Source organism: Filicampus tigris, chromosome 9, assembly GCF_054856515.1.
Source record: "Filicampus tigris isolate MCC_2025a chromosome 9, RoL_Ftig_1.0, whole genome shotgun sequence".
NCBI classification, from domain to species: domain Eukaryota; kingdom Metazoa; phylum Chordata; class Actinopteri; order Syngnathiformes; family Syngnathidae; genus Filicampus; species Filicampus tigris.
In genome coordinates, this window is record NC_141225.1 from 22,806,277 (window position 1) to 22,829,864 (window position 23,588).

The window sequence follows — 23,588 nt, forward strand, 5'->3', positions numbered from 1 at the left end:
ATGGAACACACCTTCTCTCATGCAGGCAGCCTTTGAATTTAATTTTTGGAGCTACAACTGGAAGTTTAAAAGTATGTGAACCCTTTAGAAGCGTGATCTGATTGCAACACAACAATAAGCATGATGCCACACAGACAGTTATATGTTTTCATGTTTTTTGGGGCACATCCATAAACATTCCCAGTGCAGGGTGGATTTATAATAAATCATAATTGACAAAAAAAACCCATTGCTACTGGTTTAAAGTTTGCAAAAGACTACCTACCCTGCATGTTACTGTGGACAGATGAAACAAAATTTGAATAGTTTGGAAGTACTCTCAAACGGACAGGCTTTGTTCTTGTGACTCTTACAGTATACATTGCAGTTATGGAGTTTAAATTTGGTTTGGTTCATTTTCCTGTAAGATACACAACAAGAGTTCCCTTCAAATTGGCATTTGGAATACAGGTCCAAAGTTTTATTCCCTCTCTTTGAACAGACCAATAAAGTTGATGAAAGATGATAGAAACATGACTTGAAGTCTTGACTGACCAGCATGATGATGCAAGTTTGCTAAAATTGTAATCTGCTATTAATATCGTGAAATGACAACGATGATATATCATGGCAATTTTAATATTGCGATATCACGATATTGCCAATATTGTGACATCCCTATTAGCTATATAAGTAAATATTTGTTTAGGGTAATCGTGACCATATCAAATTAATCTAATCTTATGCTCTGTATTTAATTTCTAAAAACACAAAATATTCTAAAGAAAATTGCCTAGCGTCATAATCAAGATTGCAAAGAAACTAGTCCACACATCACCCATGTCCCACTCAGTGCTTTCGAAAGAACACGAAAGGGTGAGAAGGAGATTGTAAGTGATGCTGTCTAGCCTTCCTAAGGCTTATTTTACATCAGGAGAATGAAGCAGCATCCAAGTCCAAATCCAGCTGAGGCTCACATTCGGAGGGATCCCTCCGAGACCCGCTTCAACAAGATGGATGATGGGCACAGAGCTTCAAACTGGGTGCACTCAGCCCAGACATCATTGGGTCCGGGCTGAATAAGGAGGTGGCAGCCCCTTGCCTGCTCTTCCCTAATAGGAGACACTGCCTGGGTGACAGTAGCGCATAAATAACCGAGTCGGGATGTCAGTGGAAAAGAACACATTCACTAGTACGCGGTCACGCAACAGTGTCATAAATGTATGAGGAAGAAGAATATATGGACTTGCAAGAAATGTGAGCTAAAGTAGGTCATAAAAGCACATTGTTAAATTCATTATTTGGTCAAGGACTCAGTTTTGTATCTATTGTCATACATCAGCATCCAAGCATGCATTTTAAAATGCCCAGCTGTGGACATATAAATAATATAATGAAACCACGTTTTTTTTTTAATGATAAATCATTCCAAAACCTGATGCCTTCATCTTGCTCTTCGTCAGAACAGAGCTTTCTATGGAGTCCAGGTCTCATCTTCACATTGTATGCATTTTCAATAGAGAAAAGAAGAACAAGCATTCATCCTTTTAGGCCAGTTTGCTAACACTGACGTGAAGAAGGAGCTGAAGCCACCTGCAGCTCAAGGACACAGTTGACCTCTACTTCTTGTCAAGTTACTTGCTTAGCAAAGGGGCCAACCAAATACACACTTGTCCTCTCATTGAAGCCATAGACAATGTATACATTAGAAAGTTAGGTCCTCCTTTGGGTATGTGAAAGCTACAACTCGTACAGAAACATACAGAAACAAGAAAAACAAATGGATCCACCTCATAAGTTTTGAACAGTCTTTCGAATAACTTGTATGATAATAACTTTGCAACGTCTTTTCTAACAGGTATTATGTTTAACATTTCAGCGTGAATGCAAACATACGCTTGTAACATTTTGTGCTTTTTTTAATAATTTTTTGGGGTAAAATTACGATTTGAAATATAATGCTCATCTAAAGAAAATTAAAGTGAGTATTTTACGAAATTTTACATAAACATTGTGACATTGTGTCTGTTTCAAAATACAGTACACGTAATAATACTTCCATAAAGTGAGTGTACAGTATCCGAGGAGACTGACCTGTAGTTGTCTGCGTTTGTTGTCATGTGACTAATACGTCATGAAGTAACAAGGAAGTCATTGCGTCAAGATGGCGGCGCCCTTGGCGGGCGTGTTTTGATTTCAGTTCCCTGTCAAATATGAACACATGTTCGTAAATTGCTGACTTGTGAGGCGGACGATAGGACGCATTGAAAGCGGATCATGGAGAGACGACAGTTCATCGCGTCCCTCGTGGTATGAACTGCGCTGCACTTTTACTTTTGACAGCATTCAACCAGTTGAACGCCTTTACCGGCTCAGTATAACATAATTGAACCGAGTCTTATTGCAGAGTGATTGGAAGTTGCAGTTACCGAAATAGCACGGAAATTATTGTTTTACAGCGGTGTACTCTCCATGCATATTCCTATTAAATTTGGTTTGATGCAGCTACTGATATCAGTAAGATCGCACATATATGACATAGATATTAAATGTAATAAATTGCAACAATTTTTATTGTATTGGATTGTATTTAAATTTTTCAAACATTTTTTTGGTATTGTTATAATCATCAATGGAAGAATACCTATCAGGAAAAAAAAACTCCTCTTGAAAGGTTCTAACCAATGTTGATGATGTTACTTGAAGGAGCAAGGAGGAACATATTGTGTTGTTGTTGGGTTTTTTTTCTCCATAGTTAAATTCCCAGGTGTCTTGGAAACATTTATGTTACATGCTTACACCAAACACAAAACATGATAGTGGGCTATGAATTAATGTCATTTTTCTTTTGGCTGATAAAAATTTTGAGGGCGTGATCCAGTCTCATGCCAACACGACAAAGACATTCCTTAGCCTGAGACCCTGCACTGCAAGTGTAACAGCAAGGTAGACACAGCAGAACAGTTCATTTTCCAGTTGTTATTGTATTACAACTTTCACGTTCTAAGATGGGAATGTGTAAATTTATTAGTTTTTGTGTTTTAGAAATACTGTATCAGAGGAGGAAGAACCAGGGAAAATGTACTACTACTACAAATTCTAAACTTACATAAACAAATGGTTTCTAAACAATTAATAATGTGTGTGTGGAATACTTAAAACCTTATGTAAGGAATGCAAACATTTGAAATTATTTAAAACAAAACAAAACACAATGATAAAATTATAATGGCGTTCCCCAGTGTAGACATGCTAAGGGATTAGAATGGCTAATGAACAGCATCAACATCACAAACAAATACCATGACAGACCATGTGGAAACTTAGCAAGACGTGAATACGGAGGGGAAAAAAGTGGCCAAAATCCCGCAGTGCACTACGAAATGGAGCTGCTGTGGCCGCTTGGAAGATGGCGTAAACGTAGCCTTAACAGTGTTTATGTTACCCAGGCTGGAGGGTGTGCTGGGATGTGTGTGGATCTTACCCTTTTCCCGCTGGACACCATTAAGACCAGACTGCAGAGCCAGCAAGGCTTCTACAAGGCCGGGGGCTTCAGGGGCATCTATGCAGGGGTCCCATCTGCTGCACTCGGCTCCTTTCCTAGTGGTAAGACAGTGGTTGTGATTGCAGCAAGTACTGTATTGTTTTGTTGACAGTTGAGAGATCACTCTGGCGCCTGGGCCGATACTAAAACTGGACAATGCGCTGAATTATTTTCCTATTCATTAAATAACTGCGGGTCGAGTCGACTGTGCAGCCTGCAGATTGTAGTAATGAAATATGTCATTTCATTTTCAGTTTGTGGTATCATAAAGTCAAGTCATGGCTCTCATGTGTGAGTTAAGTCATTCGTTTACAAGTGTCAGTTTTACTTTGTGTCACGCTGTGTGTCATTCCAAGCCAATGACAAAGTTTGTCTAATATCGTGTGATCCACGGAGGTTGAAAAAAATGAGCAATCCACTCTATACATCAGCCAGATAATAAAAGAATATACAGTGGACCCCCACTATTTGCGGGGGATAGGGACTGGTCTGGCCTGCGAATAGCGGAAATTTATTAGAAAATACACTGTTCAACACATTCAATATGCGTTTCCATGAAAATGGGGGAAAAAAACTAAAAGCTTCCAAAATATTAAAAAAAAAAAAAAAGATATATAAATATTGGGAAAAAAAATGCAGATGTCTGAATGAAAAGGAAAAAAAAACAGTGAATATGCAAATCCATGGGTGCCAAATCGTGAGTATACAGGGCTCCACTGTACCAGTAATAGATCATTAATTTCAGGAGTTTTAAAAAATTCAATTGAACAGTATTTCCTCATGCTATACAGCTAACTGAACATGTAGCCTGACACGACCAGCAGCTCATTTTCTTTCTTTTCCGCTCATACAAAGACAAATTGAATAACGGTGTTGGGGTCAACTATTTGACTCAAAGGTCTGTGTGGCTCTTGTTTTCAGCCGCCGCCTTTTTTGTCACCTATGACTGTGCAAAATCTCTCCTTGGTTCTGGCGGAGTGCTCAAAGAACCGTCAGTGGCTTCAGTCACGCACATGCTCGCGGCCTCCTTGGGTGAAATGGTAAGTGTGACCCTGCCGCCTTTTGTCTCTCCACTCTTGTATTTGTCTATGCAGGTGTGCAATTGTGACAATAGGCCTTCGGGTCCAGCTGGGTGAGTTGAACCGGCTTTCTCTGGGCCATCCCTGTATTTACTCCCCCTGCTGGGTAAAAAAGACCTCATTGACTAATTTACTGTGCCAGCTCCCGAGACTCCCAGACTCTCAGGTGACTGAAACCTAGGAGCAGTGTAATTTCCTCTGCCCATCCTCTCCCAGTCATACTCAGTGGGCCACTGGTATTCATATTGGCATAAAGCACAGAAGTAGAGGGACAGGGGGTACAGAAAAGGGGATGCCCCCCCTGCGATACCACAGTACGGGGTTTTTCTGTATTCATGGCTTTTAGATGGATGTAATTTACCCAAGTTTTGCATGTATATGAAATGTGGTTGTTCCCTGTGGGTCTGCGTCCCTGTGGTGTCTCACACTGTTTGACTCTCGCATTAGTGCAAATTCAGTCCGAACTGTCATTATAACAGAGCCATCACTGCTGGAGCAGACAATCACCTAAAATAAAAAAAAGAAGAAGAAAAAAAATTGCACTTGGTTTCAACTTTTTGTTCGTGGCTAAATCCAGATAAGTGTGAAAGGTGAGGCTGAGTTTGTTACTAGGTTTAACCCATTTCCCGCTGTTCTGGATTTGAGCACATCAAAGATCCAAATCCTCAATGTGGAGCAGAGCCGTTTCTGTATCCCATTAGAGTCTGGCTTCTGCATGCGTTCTCTTCAAAGGAAGTAATCTTCGGGCTTGGCCGCGAAAAGACTACCTTACTGCTTAGTTGTATCCAAGGTCAAAATGTTGGCACCGTGATGCAATCCCAGCCACTTATTGTCTCTTGAGTCTTCATTATTAGTCTCTTTTAAAAGTTATTGCACCGAACGCCTGTGCGGCAGCTCAGTGAGCTCGAGCTGGTGCGGATGTGATGAAAGCAGTCATTCAAGTGTTAGTGGAGCAACTGAGTGAGAGGCAAACGATCAGTTGTGTTTGATTCAAGTTTCATAACATTATTGATGTATAGGTTTACAATAGCTTTTGTGTTCTCTTTTTACGTTGTGTTAGTTAAATTTTGTTATTATAATGTCATTATAATCACATATTATGTAGCGGTAAATATTCTTTTGTTCTTCTTGGGGGCTACACACACATTGGTCCTGACAGTTACATGATAGTACATGTTGATTATAACCCAAACAGATTTGATCAAGCTAAAAAGCTACCCAATACAGAACATACACTAATAGACAGATGAAGTATGACATTAGTACAATTAAAAACTAATTTTTACTTTAGTAATAATACAGACTCACAAAAAACCCTTTGTGATTTGTCATTTGATTAGTGATAAATATAGATGAACCTTTTTTTTTTTTTTACTATAGAAATGACTATGAAAAGATATTGTAAATATAAGGACCAACTATCTTTGAGGCATACAGTACATTTAACCAGTTCCTTTACCAATACCAAATGTTATTTTATATTTTTATTGAGGCAAAGCTACCATTTTTCGTCTAACAAATCTCATGGCACACCACCAAATGAAAATGTCACCAAATGAATACTAAAATATTCATTCAGGCGATCATCTGAATTCATTCACAAATTGACTTATTGAGAAATCTGTACAGTTACAGGAAGCTATGTCTTAGTCTGTTGTATAAATACGGTAGCAACAAGTGGGTACATGAGTTTATTGTACCATATCGTCATTTTTAGAACATTTTTTACGCGAATGGGGTTTCTGCATTACAGACACCTAAGTGAAAATGTAAAAAAAAATTTTTTACAAAATTGGACATACATTTTAGACAGGACATTGACGTTATACAGTGTATCATCATCATCATCATGTAAAAAAAAACAAGAAATACTTTTATACAGGATCACTAAAAGTTTGGACACAACTTATCATTTTTAACTTCAGCAAGTCCAAGCATGTGCAAAAATCCTTTGATGTTACTCATCAATTCTTTGCAATAAATGTAATAATAATTCCGATAGAGACTGAAATGAAAGGAGGTCTCACATCCAAACCAAAATGTATGTATGTGTGTGTTTGTGCGCGGGTCCTCTCCGAAAAAGTCACTCGGAGGGATTAAAACAGTGACAGAAATTGGCCCCCGCCAACCAGCAATGTTTTGGTGACGCTGGGACGCTCCCATAAAGAATGTGTAAGATGATGGTGGCTGTCAGGCTGGAGCAGGCTGTTATCCAGCCATTAGATCAGATTTATCTTCATTCCCATTCGCCCGACGTCTGGTGTGAAAGCTCATTTGTCAAAGGCAGGCGGCGGCCTTCTCTCGCATCCTCACGCCCCTCCACCCCGCCCCGCCACATAGCCTTTCTCTTACCTCACATCTGTGGGAGGGCGTACGGGAAAATGTAGCGTGCAGCCGGCGATGGTAAAACTGGCAGCTACTTGAAGTTGGCACTGAGAAATAATCCATGGCCGCCTCGGAGCACAGCGCTGCGCTCTGTGATTTATTGGCTGTTGTTTCAAAGTTGGGAGACATGCGGTGTCCTCATACCTTGGCTTTTTCTTCATGACCTGTTTTTTTCCCGCTCATCCTCCCATCTTATTTGACCAATTTTGTATCCTTTACGGATTTAATGTATGAGGCTCAGTGAGGCCATAAGAAATAATGTCCTTTTTTTTTTTTAAACGCGCATTTTACATTAGAAAAATATCACAGCACAACAAACAAGAATGTCAAAAAAAATAAAAAGTCAGTACGCTGGTTAATCACGTGGGGAAGTCAAACCCCACGTGGGGAAGTCAAACCCCTGATTAATATTGTGTTTGTGGAATATGAATTAAGCAGCAAAATCCACCTGTTTTTATCCATCTCAGGGGGCGGCCATTTTGTCACTTGCTGTCAACTGAAAATGACATCACAGTTGCTCAAGGCTCAGCTAACAACCAATCACGGCTCAGCTTCAGAAAACAGTTGAGCCCTAATTGATTCTTACCTGATCCTTGAGTAGCTGTGAAGTCATTTTCAGTCGACAGCCAGTGACAAAATGGCCGCCCCCTGAGATGGATAAAAACGGATCGATTTTGCCTCTCAAACACAATTATAATCAGATATTATTGTAAATAATTTTTGGGGGGTTGACTTCCCTTTTAATGAGTAATAATTTCCAGACCAATAAAGTGAAATTGGACAATTTAGCACAGTGCAGTAAAGTCCCACAGCACACTATTGCTTCCTCATTTCTAGTCTGGGAACTGTCAGCCTCACCTTCTTCTGTGGCTCATCATTGTTATTCCTTCATTTGCATTCATTTTCAGTGATCTAAGATGTTTTTTTTTTACTAAAGTGCGTCATTTACCTTTGACTCAGTGCCCCCAAACAGCTCCCAAATAAAAAGTGTCCCTAATCTATTTGATGTAATCCTTGGCAATTTCTGACTTCACCTCTGCAGTGACAGGAGAAGAAAACTGCAGGCACCCTGTCCAATTTCATCAGTAATGACTTGTCATGGACACTTTATTTCTATTAAGCCTCTTTGCTTTGATTCTTTGGAGAATTGCTTTCGGAAAAACATGACATGCAATGTATTATAAATGCTTACTTGACCAAAGTGAGGAGGGTAAATGAGATCTTTAAGATGAAAAGCGGCTGGCATCAAAAGGGCTTGCGTGTGCATATTTATCCACTTGGTGGTGCTATTGATCCATGGTGAAATTAGTCAACGTGCCAGACTGCCAGTTAAACTCACCTGATGGTATGCAAAGACGCATTACCCAAACAATGAATGAATTACATTTGGATTTGAGACCGTTTGTCATGCAACAGCTGTTCAAGTCTTGTTTGCGGCTGCTCACTTTTTCCCGATAATCACAGACTTGTTCCCGAGTCACCTTATTGTCTGGCTGAGGATGACTGTGACTTGAGTCCTCTAACAGCTGTTGCTATAGCCTTCACCCCCACATCGAGTTTAAGAGCAATATCCTCAAGGGACCATCTCCTCAAACTTTTGTTAGGGCTTAAAGCTAAATCAGGAGATGGAGCACAAGTGGAAAGGGTGACAATTCATTTTTATTGCATCTCCTTGCTCACTCTTCCCTCCCTGTAGCGGCGAGAGTGACACTGGCAGTCTGGCATCTGTTCGACTGACTGGAGCCCCAGCAGGGGGACCTGCCCACCAATGGGGGTCCCATCCTAGATGCGGGATAAGTGGCAAATCCAGTCGCCAGGTGGGCAGATTTGCCAGCCTTTGGGGTGAAAGGACCGATCAAGCTGGAATATTCACGTCTATCTTTGCGTTCCACATATGGTCGATGTATTGGGCCGTGAAGTGCGTTCGTGGGTGTCCCGATTTTATCGCGTGTTGTTTGGATGACAAGGTACGCCTGGCGACCTCTTTGCCTGTTGCTCGGGTGCCATGTCTGCGGTTTGTTCTGCCATGTTAACTGGCTAAAATATGGCAGGAAAGCACCTGTTGGCCTGTAAGTGCTCCTTTGACTGGGGAACACTTGGGAAAATGCATCCACAAACAATTCCATGTCCTGCAAGGTAAATCAACAATGAATGTGTACAGTATTAAAGACCCTTTAGACCAGTGTGCCGCGAGATATTGTCGGATGTGCTGTGGGAAATTATGTAATTTGTGTGCCCGTGCGGTCTAGCGCCTGGCAGCGTAATCATGGCTTTACTACATCGTAGTACTCTTCCATACCAGCAGGTGGCAGCAGCAGCAGCAGGTAGCCAATTGTCTTTGTTTAGAGACAAGCGAATTAGTGACGCATGTTTATCCAAACAGGCCCATGTTTCACACTGAGTATCAATATGAAACCTTATAAAATACTTTTTTCTTTGTGTTTATTTAATTCCTATTCAAGACGTTATAATATATACGTCGTTCTTCAATGTTAAAAAATGCTTCTATAAACAATATACCACTTATCTTGTTAAAATAAGCTTTTTTTTTTTTTCTCAATTTCAGCTGCTGGTGTGCCGCGGGATTTTAAAAATGAAATAAATGTGCCTTGACTCAAAAAAGTTTGAAAAACACTGCTTTAGACCACAGGTGCGCAACTCCGGTCCTCAAGGGCCACTATCCAGCATGTTTGAGATGTTCCCCTCCTCCAACACAACGATTCAGAGGAATTGCTCTGCATGTGCCCGATAGCGATCCTGATCATTTCGCAGGAGTTCCCCAATAATTTGTTCTTCCATCTTGTAGGTGGCGTGTCTGATCCGGGTGCCCACTGAGGTGGTGAAGCAAAGGACACAAGCGTCTCCCTCATCCAGCACGTACCACATGTTTGTGGTTGCGCTCAGGGAAGAGGTACAAATGTGCAGTAGGGCTGCACGATATTGGAAAAACTTACGATATGCGATATGGATGTTGACTATAACCATATCGATATTATTGCGATATTTAACATCTACCTCAAGAAATTGCATTTTTATCATCTCATGAATGAAGTGCATTTTTTTCATGCGGCAAAATACGCAAGCTCAATGTGTTCTTAGCTAATTAATTGTAATTCCCCTCGATAATGCGATGTCAAATTCAGAAAAAAAAATGCATACAATTCCATAAGAAAACGATTGCATGTCTTTGCGATAAGGCCAATATCGCTATATCGCAATTTTTAATCGGTATATTGTGCAGCCGTACTGTAGAGGCACATTGTTTCTTTTTTTTAGTCAGCTCACATACAGTAGCTATTCCATTTCGCCAATATTTTGAACACTGTACTGCATACCTTGATCGAAAATTAAAACTATCATTGTTTTTAAATTTTAATATCTATGTAGTCAAGGCTTTTTGATTGATTTTGATGTGCTCACTGCCTTTTTACTTGCTACTCTGGGCAGCGGGCTTATTATATGTTTATTGTGTGATAAGGTTTTTAATCCCCAAATCGTAACCTGTAGAAGAAGGTTATTGTTGATTCATTCAGAGTGCCATTGTTCAACCAGCAGTCTTGTTCGTCATGTTTGTGTGCTTTTCTGTCTGATTTAACAGGGGGTTCGAGGCTTGTACAGAGGATTTGGCACTACAGTTCTCAGAGAGGTAAGATTATTTTATTTCGCTTTTGTCATTCCGTATGTTTACATTGATGGCAAGTATTTATCACTCGAAGGACTCCGCTCTAAAAATGGTACAGTAAAATCTGTCTAAGTTGAGTTCGCCTCCAGTTTCTTAGTATATACAAGTCCTAAGAAAATAACGTAGAAGTCTGAGACATAAAGAAGTACATGAAGGTGACACTTGTCTTTTAGTCTTTATTTTTTATATTTTTGGTTTGGAGGTAGAAGGGGGCGTAATCTAGTCCCCTCCGCTGTGCGAGCCTGTACTTATTTTCTGCCTCACTAAACTGATGTTATTCACGCAAATTCCATCTGGACAGCGGGGTGGGGGGTTTGGGGTGGGGGGAGGACAACAAGACACTGTGATTTCTCGGAGGGACTCAGAATAAATGAATACATTTGTAGCCAGGCGCACGACCTGCGTGCATACTAACACAGGCAGATGAATCGCAGCGGTGGCAGCAGGGATATGTGGCGCAAGCAACAGCAAAGGATCCCGTGTGGTGATTGGCTTTGACGCTTGTCGGGAAGGTAATCCATTTTCTCTCTGCCCCCTTCGCAAGCCACCTATCTCCCTCCTTTGGCCAAGCGACTCTGTCAAGATAAGTTTGTTTATGTGCTCTGGCGTGCCGCCTTCCTCGCTTGCCCGCCAACTAATTGGGGTTCTACCTGTGCTCTATATTCGTTACTTAGTCTTCAGAAGACATTCCTGATGGGCATGATACTACATTAGGGGAGGATGCAAGCTGGTGGAGCGCGGGGATGGGGCTACAGAAGTTGGAATGTGTTGTGCTATTTGGTTCACAAATTAGCACCAACACCAGTTCAGGTCATGGTAGCTGCACACAAGTTTGGTCCTCCGTGTCTTTTATATGCAAAAAGGTATTGTGCATTGCATACCTCATTTTTTTTGCTCCTGCTTTCTGTATGTGGAGTCACCGCTGGTTACTTTAACCATATTACGCCCCACGCACACACACTTAAAGAGATCACCTATCGAGATTATATTGTATTATCGCCCGAGGCCGCATTTCATCACCAAGCCACCAAATTTGTCACTTCATGTTGACAGCTTGAAGCGGAAGTCAACCCAAACATATATTTTTTTTAAGAATATGAATAATATTCTTGAAAAAAACATGTTTGGGTTGACTTCCTCTTTAAACATCGCTGTCAAGTCATCGGCTGAGAAAATCTGTCTCTGGGTTGTCATCTTGCTCACGGACACTGATGACAGACAGATGACGAAAGATTTATGTGGTTGTTAAACAGAAACAGCTACTTCTATACAAGACACTAAAAAAGTGATTTTCCATAATATGACACTTAAGACAAATTGTCACTTGTGTGCTGAATTGAAAGCCTTTTGTGTTGCGACTGCAAAAAAACAAAAAAAAGTTGGGTGAGAATGCAGTTGCGCCACTACTTACATAATTGGTGACACATCCTTTTTTTTTTCCCATATTTTTGAACTGACACTTGTAACACATATTTGTCATTGTTAAATTCTTAAAAACCTATACGGTACTGTACTCTTCCATTTGTAGTTTGTATTGAAATTGATTGATAATGCCACCTCACAATTCATAGTTTAAGAGGTGGAGAGCAAAGAAGATGAGAACAAAAGATAACAGAAAATAAACAATTGGCACAACAGCAAATAAAACCAAAGATGACAGTGACAATACCAAACAAGATATTGTTGCTGCCATTAACTAAAGTCGGAAAAAAAAATCATGTCATCTTATACGCTATTCCACTACAAAGTTTTGGGAAAATTGGTTGACTATTTTTTGTATAAAATGAAATGAAATCATTGCAATCACAAAGGGCACAAGTTGTATGCTTTTGTATTACCTTTCTGTACCACTAGGTGGCAGGCCAAGCTCAGTATTGTATAGTAGTGTGTACATTTGATGTTCACTCGTTTCACTCTTCTCTTTGCTCTCCTTTTCCCTTCTCCCATCTCTCCATTACCTCATCACACGCTTCAGTTTGGAATATCAGCCACTACAATGACTTTGTGTCCTCGGCTTTTCATCGAAAGCGCTGTAAGGCGACGTTCAATTTGATATAAACCGCACCAATTTGAAACGGCGTAATGAGTCGGAGATGAGCAATTGGATATCTTATTGGTGTCGTGGCTACAGTGACTGTGGCTGTAAGTGAAACTGACAGTCTGAGGCACCTTGAGCCCCAGTTGATTGACTTTTGAGTGCAGTCACTGCACACTATCAAGTTCTTAGACTATTAGACACAGCGAGACAATTCAGCTACATATGCGGAAGTGTTTCTTCTCGTTCATTCTCTACCTTGTCAGATTCTGAATACGTTTTAGTTTAGTTTGGCAGCCTACCTGGGCTTGTGATGATGTCGGCGTTGGGGGCGGGGGGGGGCGTAGTGTGTGCTACTGTCTTACGTCATCTATTTGCACCTCCTGTGGTGAGTAGCCAAGAAGCCTGCGATGACCTGTTGACTTTTGGTGATAAGACCCTTGACATGACTTGACCTGACGAAGTGCGGTTGGTGCCTTTTTGTGATCTGTGGTGATGATAACGCTGCCTGCCGTTCATTGCACACTAACGAGATGTTTGAAGGGCTACACATCCAGTTTTGTTTTTTCAAGTGTGACTCTTGGAGAGATGAAAAAAAAAAAGTCGGATGAGAGTGATCAGGAAAAAGTATTCATCCTCACCACAAAGGTCGGTTTTAAAGTCTGCCCTGGCCAGTTGAAAGTTAAAGAATAAAGAGTCATCCTCACCATTTAGCAGTGGGCAGTGGTGACAGTGGCAGGCCGTGGCTTAAATAAAACTAGTAAATGGGCATGAAATGGGCTTCTAATTGTCCGTAAATAATGATGAAGAAATAAAACTTGCAAATGGCGACATGGTGACTTTTTGCCATATTCTTTTTGTCTATGAACTTTTTTTTTTTCTTCTGAAAAATCAGATGCTTCTGCTGACCCGCTCAAAAACAAATAATCAATCAAAACTGATTCAAACTCAAAATGATGCTTTATTGTGATGGCGAGCTGTTCAACAAACAAACAAAAAAAAACGTTATAGCTGTCTTCTTTAAAGGGAAAGTCATCCCCAGCATTTTCTTGACAATTCTGATTTAATATTGCTTTTGTGCAATATGAATTAAGCAGCAAAATCCACACGTTCTCAGAGGGCGGCCATTTTGTCACATGCTGTCGACTGAAAATGACATCACAGTTGCTCAGGTAACGACCACCCACGGCTCACCTGTTTTCTGAGCCATGATTGCTTGTAACCTGAGCAACTGTGATGTCATTTTCAGTCGACAGACAGTCTTCAAAATGGCTGGCCTTTCAGATGGGCAAAAACAGGTGGATTTTACTGTGGGGCTACATAGAACAAAATATAGTAAAGAACATTTTTGCGTTGACTTCTACTTTAATCTATCATGATAGTTTTGACTGCCCCTTCGCCCATTCATCCCGATGGACTAGTCCAACTTTTTACTGTGCTTACTAGACTTGATTCAGGAAGATGGAAACTTTTTTTTTTGTTCAATTATATGGCTAATACGGGTGTAGCTGCATTCTGAAATGTTGATCTTTCACATTCACACCTTAAGCATTTCTCAAAACTGGACTATCGACCGAAACGGGATGTAATTCATAAACACTGGAGATTAACTTGAACCTGCTCAGATGAGTGGTTGAATGTTGTCGAAGACCTGGTTCAACGGATTTGACATCATGAAGATTAAAAAAAAAATGTTTTGGATGTCTTGTGTGATCTGCTCATATACGTATCGCCCTTTAGAAAATAGCTCTTGCTATCTAGAGAACCCACTTTTTTTTTTTTTTTTTTTACAAAATAATGACATCGGGTAGGACATATTTTGCTTGATTTACTGTCGCTTCCTTGTTCATCGGTCAGAACATTGTGTTTATGTCAGCTCTAATGGATTCATTGACTCGCGCATTTCCCCCCGGTTCCCTTAGCTGACAGTTGACCAGAGTATTCTAATCCATCCGGTTCCTTTTGGTTGCCTCGCTTGTATTTCTTAACAAGACCCATTTACTGTAACCACCAAATGACCGATAGCAGTGTTACTGGAGAGTTTTGCTGGCAGATGCGCAGGAGTTAGCTGCTCTGCTGTCAGGCCCGCACATGTGTGCTCTGCATGGTGCACATTTGGCTCTGGAAGAGTGCACGACTCTTTTGGATAATGAATTTGACGGCTTTGCCCCTGAGACCTATGGATCACACTTACAGACACACTTATGTAAAGCTTGATTTATCATTTAATCATTTGTAAAGCAGGGAGTGTCTTTGCCTTCAGAGGTGCGACCACAACCACATGCTAGTATCTGCCCTTTTTTTCTTTTTTGGGGGAAAAAAAACCCCCATGTTGGTTACTTGTGTTGTTCACATGATTGTTGATTAATGGGGACATTAACACCCAGGCGATGTTTTCATTTAGAGTCTTGGGGCTATATTTGCTTCCCACAACATTTGTTGTGCAGAAAACCTCTTGCGCCCTACATGTGTTTTTAATCATGTCTAGCAAGAGAGTTGTGGTAGGTGTTCACTGGTGGGAAGTTGTAGGTTTAGAATGTAGGAAACTAGAACGCACGTCATGTCAAAGGAAATTAGTTTCAGGGATATGCACTTCTCATTTGGAATTTAGTGCCCGCAAACCAGATTGAAGGTGATCTCATAATCCCCTCGACAGCAATATGCAAAAATAATGTTTGAAAAGGATGCCTGTTCTACTTGAGTTGAGTCGACATGTAACATAATACGAATCGCTGCAGTCCACAAGTAGCATTTGACTACAAGCCAGCTACCTTAAAGTGGCAGTCAACCTCAAAATTGTCTTTAGAATAATATGTTCTTTGTACCTCCGCTCGTCTAAACACGGCATTTTGATTTAGGTTGTGGACTATGAATCGAACGGCAAAATCCATCAATTTTTAGCCATCTTAGAGGCCTCCATTTTGCCACTTTGTGTCGACTGAAGATGACAACACAGTTGCTCAGGTAAAAAAAAACAAAACAATAACGGCTCACCTGTTTTCTGAAGGTAAGTCATGATTGGTCATTACCCGAGCTCTGAGCAAATAGCAACTCGACAGAAAGTGGCAAAATGGCCGCCCCCTGAGATGACAAAAAACTGAACTCATATTCCACAAACGCCATATTAATCAGAATGCCATGTTTAGACTAGTGGGGCTGCATAGAACATATTTTTGGAAAGAACATTTTGGGGTTGACTTCCCCTATAAAGAATACTCTAGCCACAAAATTCTTTTTTGCAATACCAGGCTAGGGAAATTCTTTAATGGCAATTTCCACTGGTTTGTAATAAAATTGGGCTATTACAATATTTGATTTATTTACATGAAGGGTTGTCCTGTAGTTTGTGTAGCGTTGTGTTTTTCCCAGACAGTGTAATCGGAGGCTCCCCAGAAACGGCACCCGGCCTGCCAACCCAACCTGTCCCTCTGTCTTGGCCCCGCCTCCGCTCACCATAGCCTTGCCCCTTTTACCTCTGCCTCAACCATCATCTTGCTCGCAGGGGCGCTAACGACCCAGCAGCATCTGGAACAAAATGCCTGGAAGTCAAGGGGCACCTGGAAGTCAAGGGGCACGCTGTGATCTCACTGCTTAATGTCCAGCGGAAGAAAGAAATATAAAGTGTCAGTCGCAGCAAGAGCATTATCTGTCTCAACCCCAGTCGAGGTTAGCAGTTCAAACCAATTTGTTTCCCTTTCTCGGCACAGGCTGAGGAGGACTTTGACTGCTGCGGGGGTTATGTGTAGGTTTGTTGCAATTTGTAATTACGTTACATTTCATTGCAAAAGTCTGAGGTTATATTTATTGTCTTAGCTTTGGTGTAATGACTTAATACAGCGTTTTTTTTGTTTTGTTTCTTCGCACGTTCAATATGGTGCAATCAGAAAACACACACAAAAATGTTTAGTGTTATTTTTTTCCACATTTTTTTTTTTTACAGCTGTGTTATTATTCTCATTATAATTCTAATAATAATCATTATTATTATAATTAGTAATTTATTTTTAATCATTATTATTAATACTAAACTCTCACTGACCAATGGTTAGAATGCGGTTACGTTTTGAAGAAATGTTTGCGCTCCCGTTTGACTGAAGGACTGACAGGTTGAGCTTTTGGTTTTGAAGGACATTTGCCAAGTTTGCCAAGACCTTTATTCTTTTTGAATTCTCATTTTTCCAAGTTTGCGTTTTGAGCTGTAATTCAGCATTGCGGTGCGGTTTGTCGTTGTCTAGGCCTGCAAGAGATTGATCAGGCCCATACATGGTTTTGTTTGACTGCCTCTGGTGTGTGTATGAGATTGTGTGCGCTCGCGAGTGTGATTGTGTGCGCTCGTGTGAGTGAGACTTCAAACTGCACTGCCAATGTATACTTTAGAGTATACTTCTCTCACCAGGTCCGTTTTTACTTTTCTTCTCCAGAATGTGCTTATCTGATTCCCATTTAACTTGATATGCATGAGTGATGAAACCGCAACAACAACCACCCCAAAAAAGTTTTCAGTTGGCCCTCAGGCAGTGATTGGTTAGCTGAAACAATTGTTTCATTGCTGTGGGCGTTGGTCCCAGAGAAAATATCGCGTGTAGCGCATCCACGTATGCGTGTGTTCAGGCATTTGTTTGTTGCATGAGGAACATTTTCTTGTTCTTCAGCTTATTTATTTGAGTTTCTGTCTCGTGTTAGGCGTCCCATGAAATACTTTGTAAAACACACCACCCAACTTGTATGCAAATAGTCTCAGAGACAGTTTTGCATGTACAGTTAAAATTCAAAATATGATAAATCTCTAAAATGATAAGCATGAGCAGTGTAGCCAACAACTGTTTCTACTACTGGTTTTACTGGTTTTTGGGGATGGATACTCCTTTGCTTTGTAAGTTGCCCTCTAGTGTGTTGTGTAAAAGGGTCAAGTCATTGGATGAGTTGATTTGAGTCTCTGTTGAAGCGCTTTGCTCAACTTAGGCTCACTTATCCATGCTATTTTTTTTTTTTTTGCTGCTGGCCATGTCAGTTTTGATGTATTTTTTTCAGGCGCGCCGGTGCCTCAATTAAACACTAACAGCTGTTGATTGAGTCTTGGCCAAGGCTACTTTGGTGTGATGTAGAGATCGATATGGTTTTTCTCAAGACCGATACCGATTATTAGCAGTCAGGGAGGCCGATAACGGATATTTGGAGCCGATATTCATTTTCAGTTAGGAAAATATTGGTGTCAAAATAAACTCTAACCTTGTTGAAACGTCGTTATATTTATTGAACAATTTTGCAGATTTGCATAATTGTGTTTTTTAAATTATGATATTTTTTTGGGACAATATACAGTACATCTTTGTTGTAAAATTCTAACAAAGTTCAGGGAGCTGCCAACATCATCAGCATGTCTTAAAAAGTTAAACGAAAACTTGAACAATAGCTCCCTATGGTTTTGTGCAGTAAATAAAGTTGTCCAAAATTTCAAAATGACCAAAATGGTAACATTTCACTTATCTTTGTATTGATTTCAAACAAAAACAAAAGGTGCAGAATGTTCCCAGGGTCAGTAGAATCTATTATGAAGTTAAAATTGAATACGAATGGTTCCTTGAAGTTAACACAGTTTTATTATCGGCCATCAGATTTTTAAACAAAGGCTGAGCGCTGGGTTTATTCATAAACATTCACACATGCTGTATTCAATAAGAAATGCTTATAGGAAGCTGCAGGGAATTGGTAGTTCTTTACCCTTTCTTTGTCCATCACATGATCACATTGAGGCTGCACAAGAATGCAAAAAAAAAAAAGACAAAACATCACCAACTCCGCATACACATTTGCTCGTGTTTCAGGGAAGGGTTTCTCTCAAGTTTATACGCTTGCTCTCTTTATTATTTGCCGGCACATTGTTTCGAACCCTCCCTCCCACCGCCACCTCACCGTCTCTTAATTAGCTCCCTTGTCACCTCGTTTCCCTCAAAACAAGTCCTAATTTGTTGTGGATAGTACTGGCCCACGCTGACATTTGCAGGGATGGAGCAGCTTGAGGCAACTGGGGACAGTGGTTTGATTGGCTTGTGGGAGATACGTTGCTGAATCGTCTTCTCCACTTTGGCTTGTTTCAACGCACACGCACGCACGCACGCAGAGCGCAGCCCTTGGCATTCAAAACTGTCAGGTGGAATTCGTCAGCAAGTGCAGTCAGACACGTTCTAGTTTGTACGGAGCAGGGGAGTCGGAGAGGCTCTTATGAGTGATTGCCAATCGCTTAAGGCTGAACACTCCTCACTGTTACACTGTAAAGGTTCTAAAAGGGGGCCCTTGCTCATTCTGGAGGAGGGATGACCTCTAACTCATCTATGACAAATTTGATTTTCCGGAAAACGATGCTCAAGGCTACTTGCTTTGTAAGCATTATGGATTTGAAAACGCGGTATACACACACATTAGACAAAATTGTTCGGTACCCCTCTGTTAATGAAAGAAAAACCCACTGCGGTCACAGAAATAACTTAGAACGCACATCTGACAACATTTACTGATGTACACCATATAAATGTTCAGCTGGTCTAGTAGCTGGGCTTTTCTTAAAATTTTTTTTGGGTGTGTATGCGTCTATGTGCACACTAGTGTTACATTGTAAGAGAATCTATCATGTTGTATTAGCAGATAATAAATGCTAACTTGAATGTGAATTGCTCTTCTCATGACCTACATTCATTCGACTTTTTGGCAATGTCCCCCGCTGGATTTTTTTTTTTTTTCAGGAAACATCCACCCTCACACGGCGTGTTACGTCTTCTGTTTCTACACGTTAGTGTAAAGATTTTGTCCCAGAGAGTCATCAGTATTTGCAAGCGTCTATTTTCGGGAATTACCAGCAAACTTTGTGACCCGACACAACATCGTACATTGTTTTACAGCTGCTTTGTCTGAATTCTCAGACGCAGTTCACCCCGCCGTCAAAAAGTTGGAGAGGGCTCCGATTAGGAAAATGTCGAGTGTGATGCAATTGGAAAACGACTTAATGCGCCTTAATGTGCTGCGCCAGCAGAACTGTTATCTTAATCCTCGAATCAAATTTTGTCAGCTCATTTTAGAAATTGAATTTGAAATTCTTGATGCTGTATAATTCATGTGGTGCATTCCAAATCCAAGGGCTTTGGGACATTTTGACAGATGGATTTGCAGTGGTCAATGGGTATCAAGTACTAACATGGGATCCAGCTGCATTCTCCAGCTCATGAATCATTTGCTCCACATCTGGTGGCAAGTGTGGAACGGACTCACTCAGCACATACTTGTTTGTGATCTCTTTTCAAGGTTTAACTTTCTTCACTCAGGCACAGTGTGACTGGCGTTCGTCACTGTCAACATTTGAGGGGAATAGATCGGCGCCAACATATTTATTTACCCACAACGTGAAATGAGATCCGATTCAAGAGCTGGATCACAAATCATACGTCGTTTCTTTTATTGTAATGCTTTTGTTTGGCTTGATATTGTCTGACAAAGATACATAATCACTTGATACAATTGCAATGATACTTCTACAATATGCTATTTTTAAGCATCTTGTCTTTGGTTACTGTTTTTTTCCCCCTGCAATTCAACATGACTAGAACTCAGCATAACTAAAGCCGTACGAACCGTTTATGCTAACCATCCATGTGTTTTGATAATTGTGATTTTCAGGTGTACCTAATGTTGTGGCTGGCAACTGGAAAGTTTTTTTTTGTTTTTGTTTTCCCACCCTTAAAAGACGGTATTGCTGAGCACCAGACGCAGTGAGAGCCTTTGTTCCAACATATTACTTTATACATTCGTCTTAATTTTGAGGGCTGTCCGGTGGTAGCAGCCGGTCGAGAACGTTTTAAAGACCAACAATTTAAGGATGGGATTTGTGGAAGGAAGAAAGCTTTAATATCATGGCGGCCCATACTTCTACATTTTTGTCTCAACATCCATCATCTTGCCTTGCTCTCTTTTTTCAAAGCTCATCAGTATGCACAAGCTGCGGTCTGACCTATTAAAAGTCGTTTGTCAAATTGCAGCCAACTGGCTTGTCCTCCAATCAGGCTCATGCGGAATATATTCTGACACGTGTTTTTCTGCCCTCCGCTGAGCGCTTAAGGACCTGTGACAGGCCGAAGCCTCTCGGAATACTAATAAAAGTCCCCGCTAATGCAGTTGGCAACTATGCCCTGCGCACGCACGCACGCAAACAAACAGACAAGACACAAGAGTGACGCAGCCCACATCTCCATATGAATATGAGACAGAACCCGACAGTCAGGGCAAGTGGCGCTGTCACGTTCCATCAGCCGCAAAATGTGTCGGCGAGCATGTTTAATGCCTCATCTCATACACACGTTCACCACGGGACATATGATCAAGTGCGATGACATTTGCATGGCAAATTGTGAGATATACCCACACGAAGCAGGGCAGGTTCGCGGGGGAGTCGCTCGTCTGTTTCCCAGCCGTGGAATCCTCTCCCCGCAGGCCGGCCGGATAGCCCAGATGTTTTTGAGGGCTTTGGGAGCAGATGCCGCTGAGCTCCTGGAACAAAAGTTCTCACTATGTAGCCAAGATGCGGAGCGGTATTTTGACAGGATTTCTGCCAGAATATACGCAGCTCTATGTAATTGCTCCACTTTTAGGGATTATCTGTTTTTTATTGTAGTCCATGCCAAGCGAATACGTAGGATCGGGACCCGGTCCAGTATTTTAGCCATGTCTGTTGCGGTTCAGCGAGGTCTGATCTTCAAACTGTAAAATGTTAGACTTTGTCAAAGCAAGAATCTTACTGGCAAGCACAAGATGACTGTGGTGGTTTTAAGATACAACGGGGGGGGGGGGGGAGGGGCAAAGTACATGGCACACAGTGATTGGACTCACCTTATTGGACACAACACACATTCCTTTACAGTACTCTGCCCACTAGGGCTGTACGATATATCCAAAAAATGTCAATGTTGCGATAACAGCATATCGCATCGCCACCCAATGGTTGGACATTATCGAGGGGAATTACAATGAATTAGCGTGATGTTATCATGTTGGCATTAGATAATGAAATTGTAATTTCTTAAGGTACCTGTTAAATATCGCAATAATATCGATATCGCTTTAGAATTATTGGTATAATTGTTTGTAATACCCATAACAGTTATAGTTTTTACTTATAACCGCACATTTAGAAAGTGTTGTATAATTGTAGTAATCATAGTTTGTTTACTTTTATGTATGTACTCATTTGTTCTTGAATACTGTACTGAATATTATAGGAAAAGTAGAATGTTATTTAAGGGGTAGGATTACCGTAGATAAGTTTATACTTCTTCCTACCCCCTTTCGAGCAGGTGTCTGCTTTGCCTTGCCATATTTTTAATTTCTGTTTCTGTTTATTTTCTTCCTTGTTTGACCTATAGAGAAATGTATACTATTTTGATTTTGATTTGAATATTATTTTATGTTCGAAATAAAAACATTTCATTATAGTCAACATCCATATCGCATGTTTTTCCAATATCGTGTAGCGCTACTGCCCACCGCATTTTCAACTTCTTCAACATTACATGATTGATTTCCTCTTTGAATGGCTGTGTCAAAAAAAAAAAAAAAAAGGACATGACGCTTTCAAATCCTTTTCAGAACTATTGTTGCTGTCGTTATAATTACTATTATAGGCTACTGTATAAATCTCATAATATTGCCATCAAATTCCACTTTCTGTGGAATCCTTGCGACAGTTTTTCCACTCGCTTTTTTGTCTCCTAGGCTTGGAATGCTGCAAAAGCCTTTGTGGGGGTAATAAAAGACAGGTGCACTTTTATTCTTTCGCAAAGATTACTCTCATCTGCTCACAGTTGGAAAATGGGGGAGTTCTCATTCCTCATATTCTGCTGGCCGGGCACCAACAGACCTACATCTAATAAGATTGCCTATCCTCTCCAAGGAGGGACAGACTTTTCTTCGGTCTGCCAGGAGAAGACAGAAAAGCAGGGCCCGCTTCACTTTATCCACAGAAAACTACCTTTACACATTTTATGAATCTTACATTCTGGAATGTAAGACAAGTGTACTGTTTCTAAGAAAAAAAAACAAGACATGCTTTTTAGCTGATAATAATTGGGTAACTGATACCGACTGTGTGTAATCCCCCCAGCCACCACGTCCATGGAAATGAGTGGTGTCGTTTTAGCCTTAGCGCACCACACCGACCAGCTAACGGCGTAACTCTCTAAAACACAGGTGTCAAACTCAAGGCTCGGGGGCCAGATCCGGCCCGCGCTCTCATTTTATGTGGCCCGCGAAGGCAAATCGCGTGTGTTGACTTGACATGTTTCTTTCAAATTGTCTTCACTTTTAGCACTACATATGAGATATTGCAAAGATTTGTGATCGATCCCTCCTTTAAAATATCTTATAATAAGATTTCAAAACTAGTCATCCAATTTGTTGTGTATAAGTGATAATATAAGACGATCATACATTTCTACGGGTTCGCAGTTGCAACGGCCCTCCCAGGGACAGCACAACTATGATGCGGCCCGCGCCAAAAATTTGACTTTAAACTTTAAACTGAAGGCAATAACTATTCCTCGAGACGGACATTTGTTTTACTGATTAGAGTGGAGACATTCTTGTTGAGCGCAGTCAACTCACTAAACTCTGACTGACCCGCTCCTGAACTTGCTTCAGTCTGACTCTCATGGCAAGCGTCGTACTGAAACAGCCCAATGAGGAGTCGCTAATGACATCGCAACGCCTGTAAAACCCCGGTTCAGCCACAAACTTTGTCAACCACAAATAAAGCTCCAATTAGCTGCAAATGATTTGCAAAGCTCTTGGCAATTTTTCTCTGTGTGCTCTGAGAGCAGATGTTGTCGATAGACTTTGGAGTTT

The 23,588-nt window shown here is 40.9% G+C and overlaps 1 protein-coding gene across 2 annotated transcripts in view; it reads left to right on the forward strand.

Annotated features, from left to right (window-relative positions):
- The first annotated feature begins 2,131 nt into the window (after positions 1 to 2,131).
- slc25a26 (solute carrier family 25 member 26) overlaps positions 2,132 to 23,588 on the forward strand; it is a 31,907-nt gene continuing 10,450 nt past the window's right edge. For both annotated transcript variants that reach the window (XR_015088225.1, XM_086041688.1), the window contains exons 1-5: positions 2,132 to 2,289; positions 3,429 to 3,585; positions 4,445 to 4,563; positions 9,794 to 9,898; positions 10,586 to 10,633. Coding sequence is in view for 1 of the 2 variants with exons in the window: in XM_086041688.1 (XP_085897814.1) it covers positions 2,257 to 2,289; positions 3,429 to 3,585; positions 4,445 to 4,563; positions 9,794 to 9,898; positions 10,586 to 10,633 (462 nt within the window). In the remaining variant the exon portion in view is untranslated. The remainder of the gene's footprint in view (positions 2,290 to 3,428; positions 3,586 to 4,444; positions 4,564 to 9,793; positions 9,899 to 10,585; positions 10,634 to 23,588) is intronic.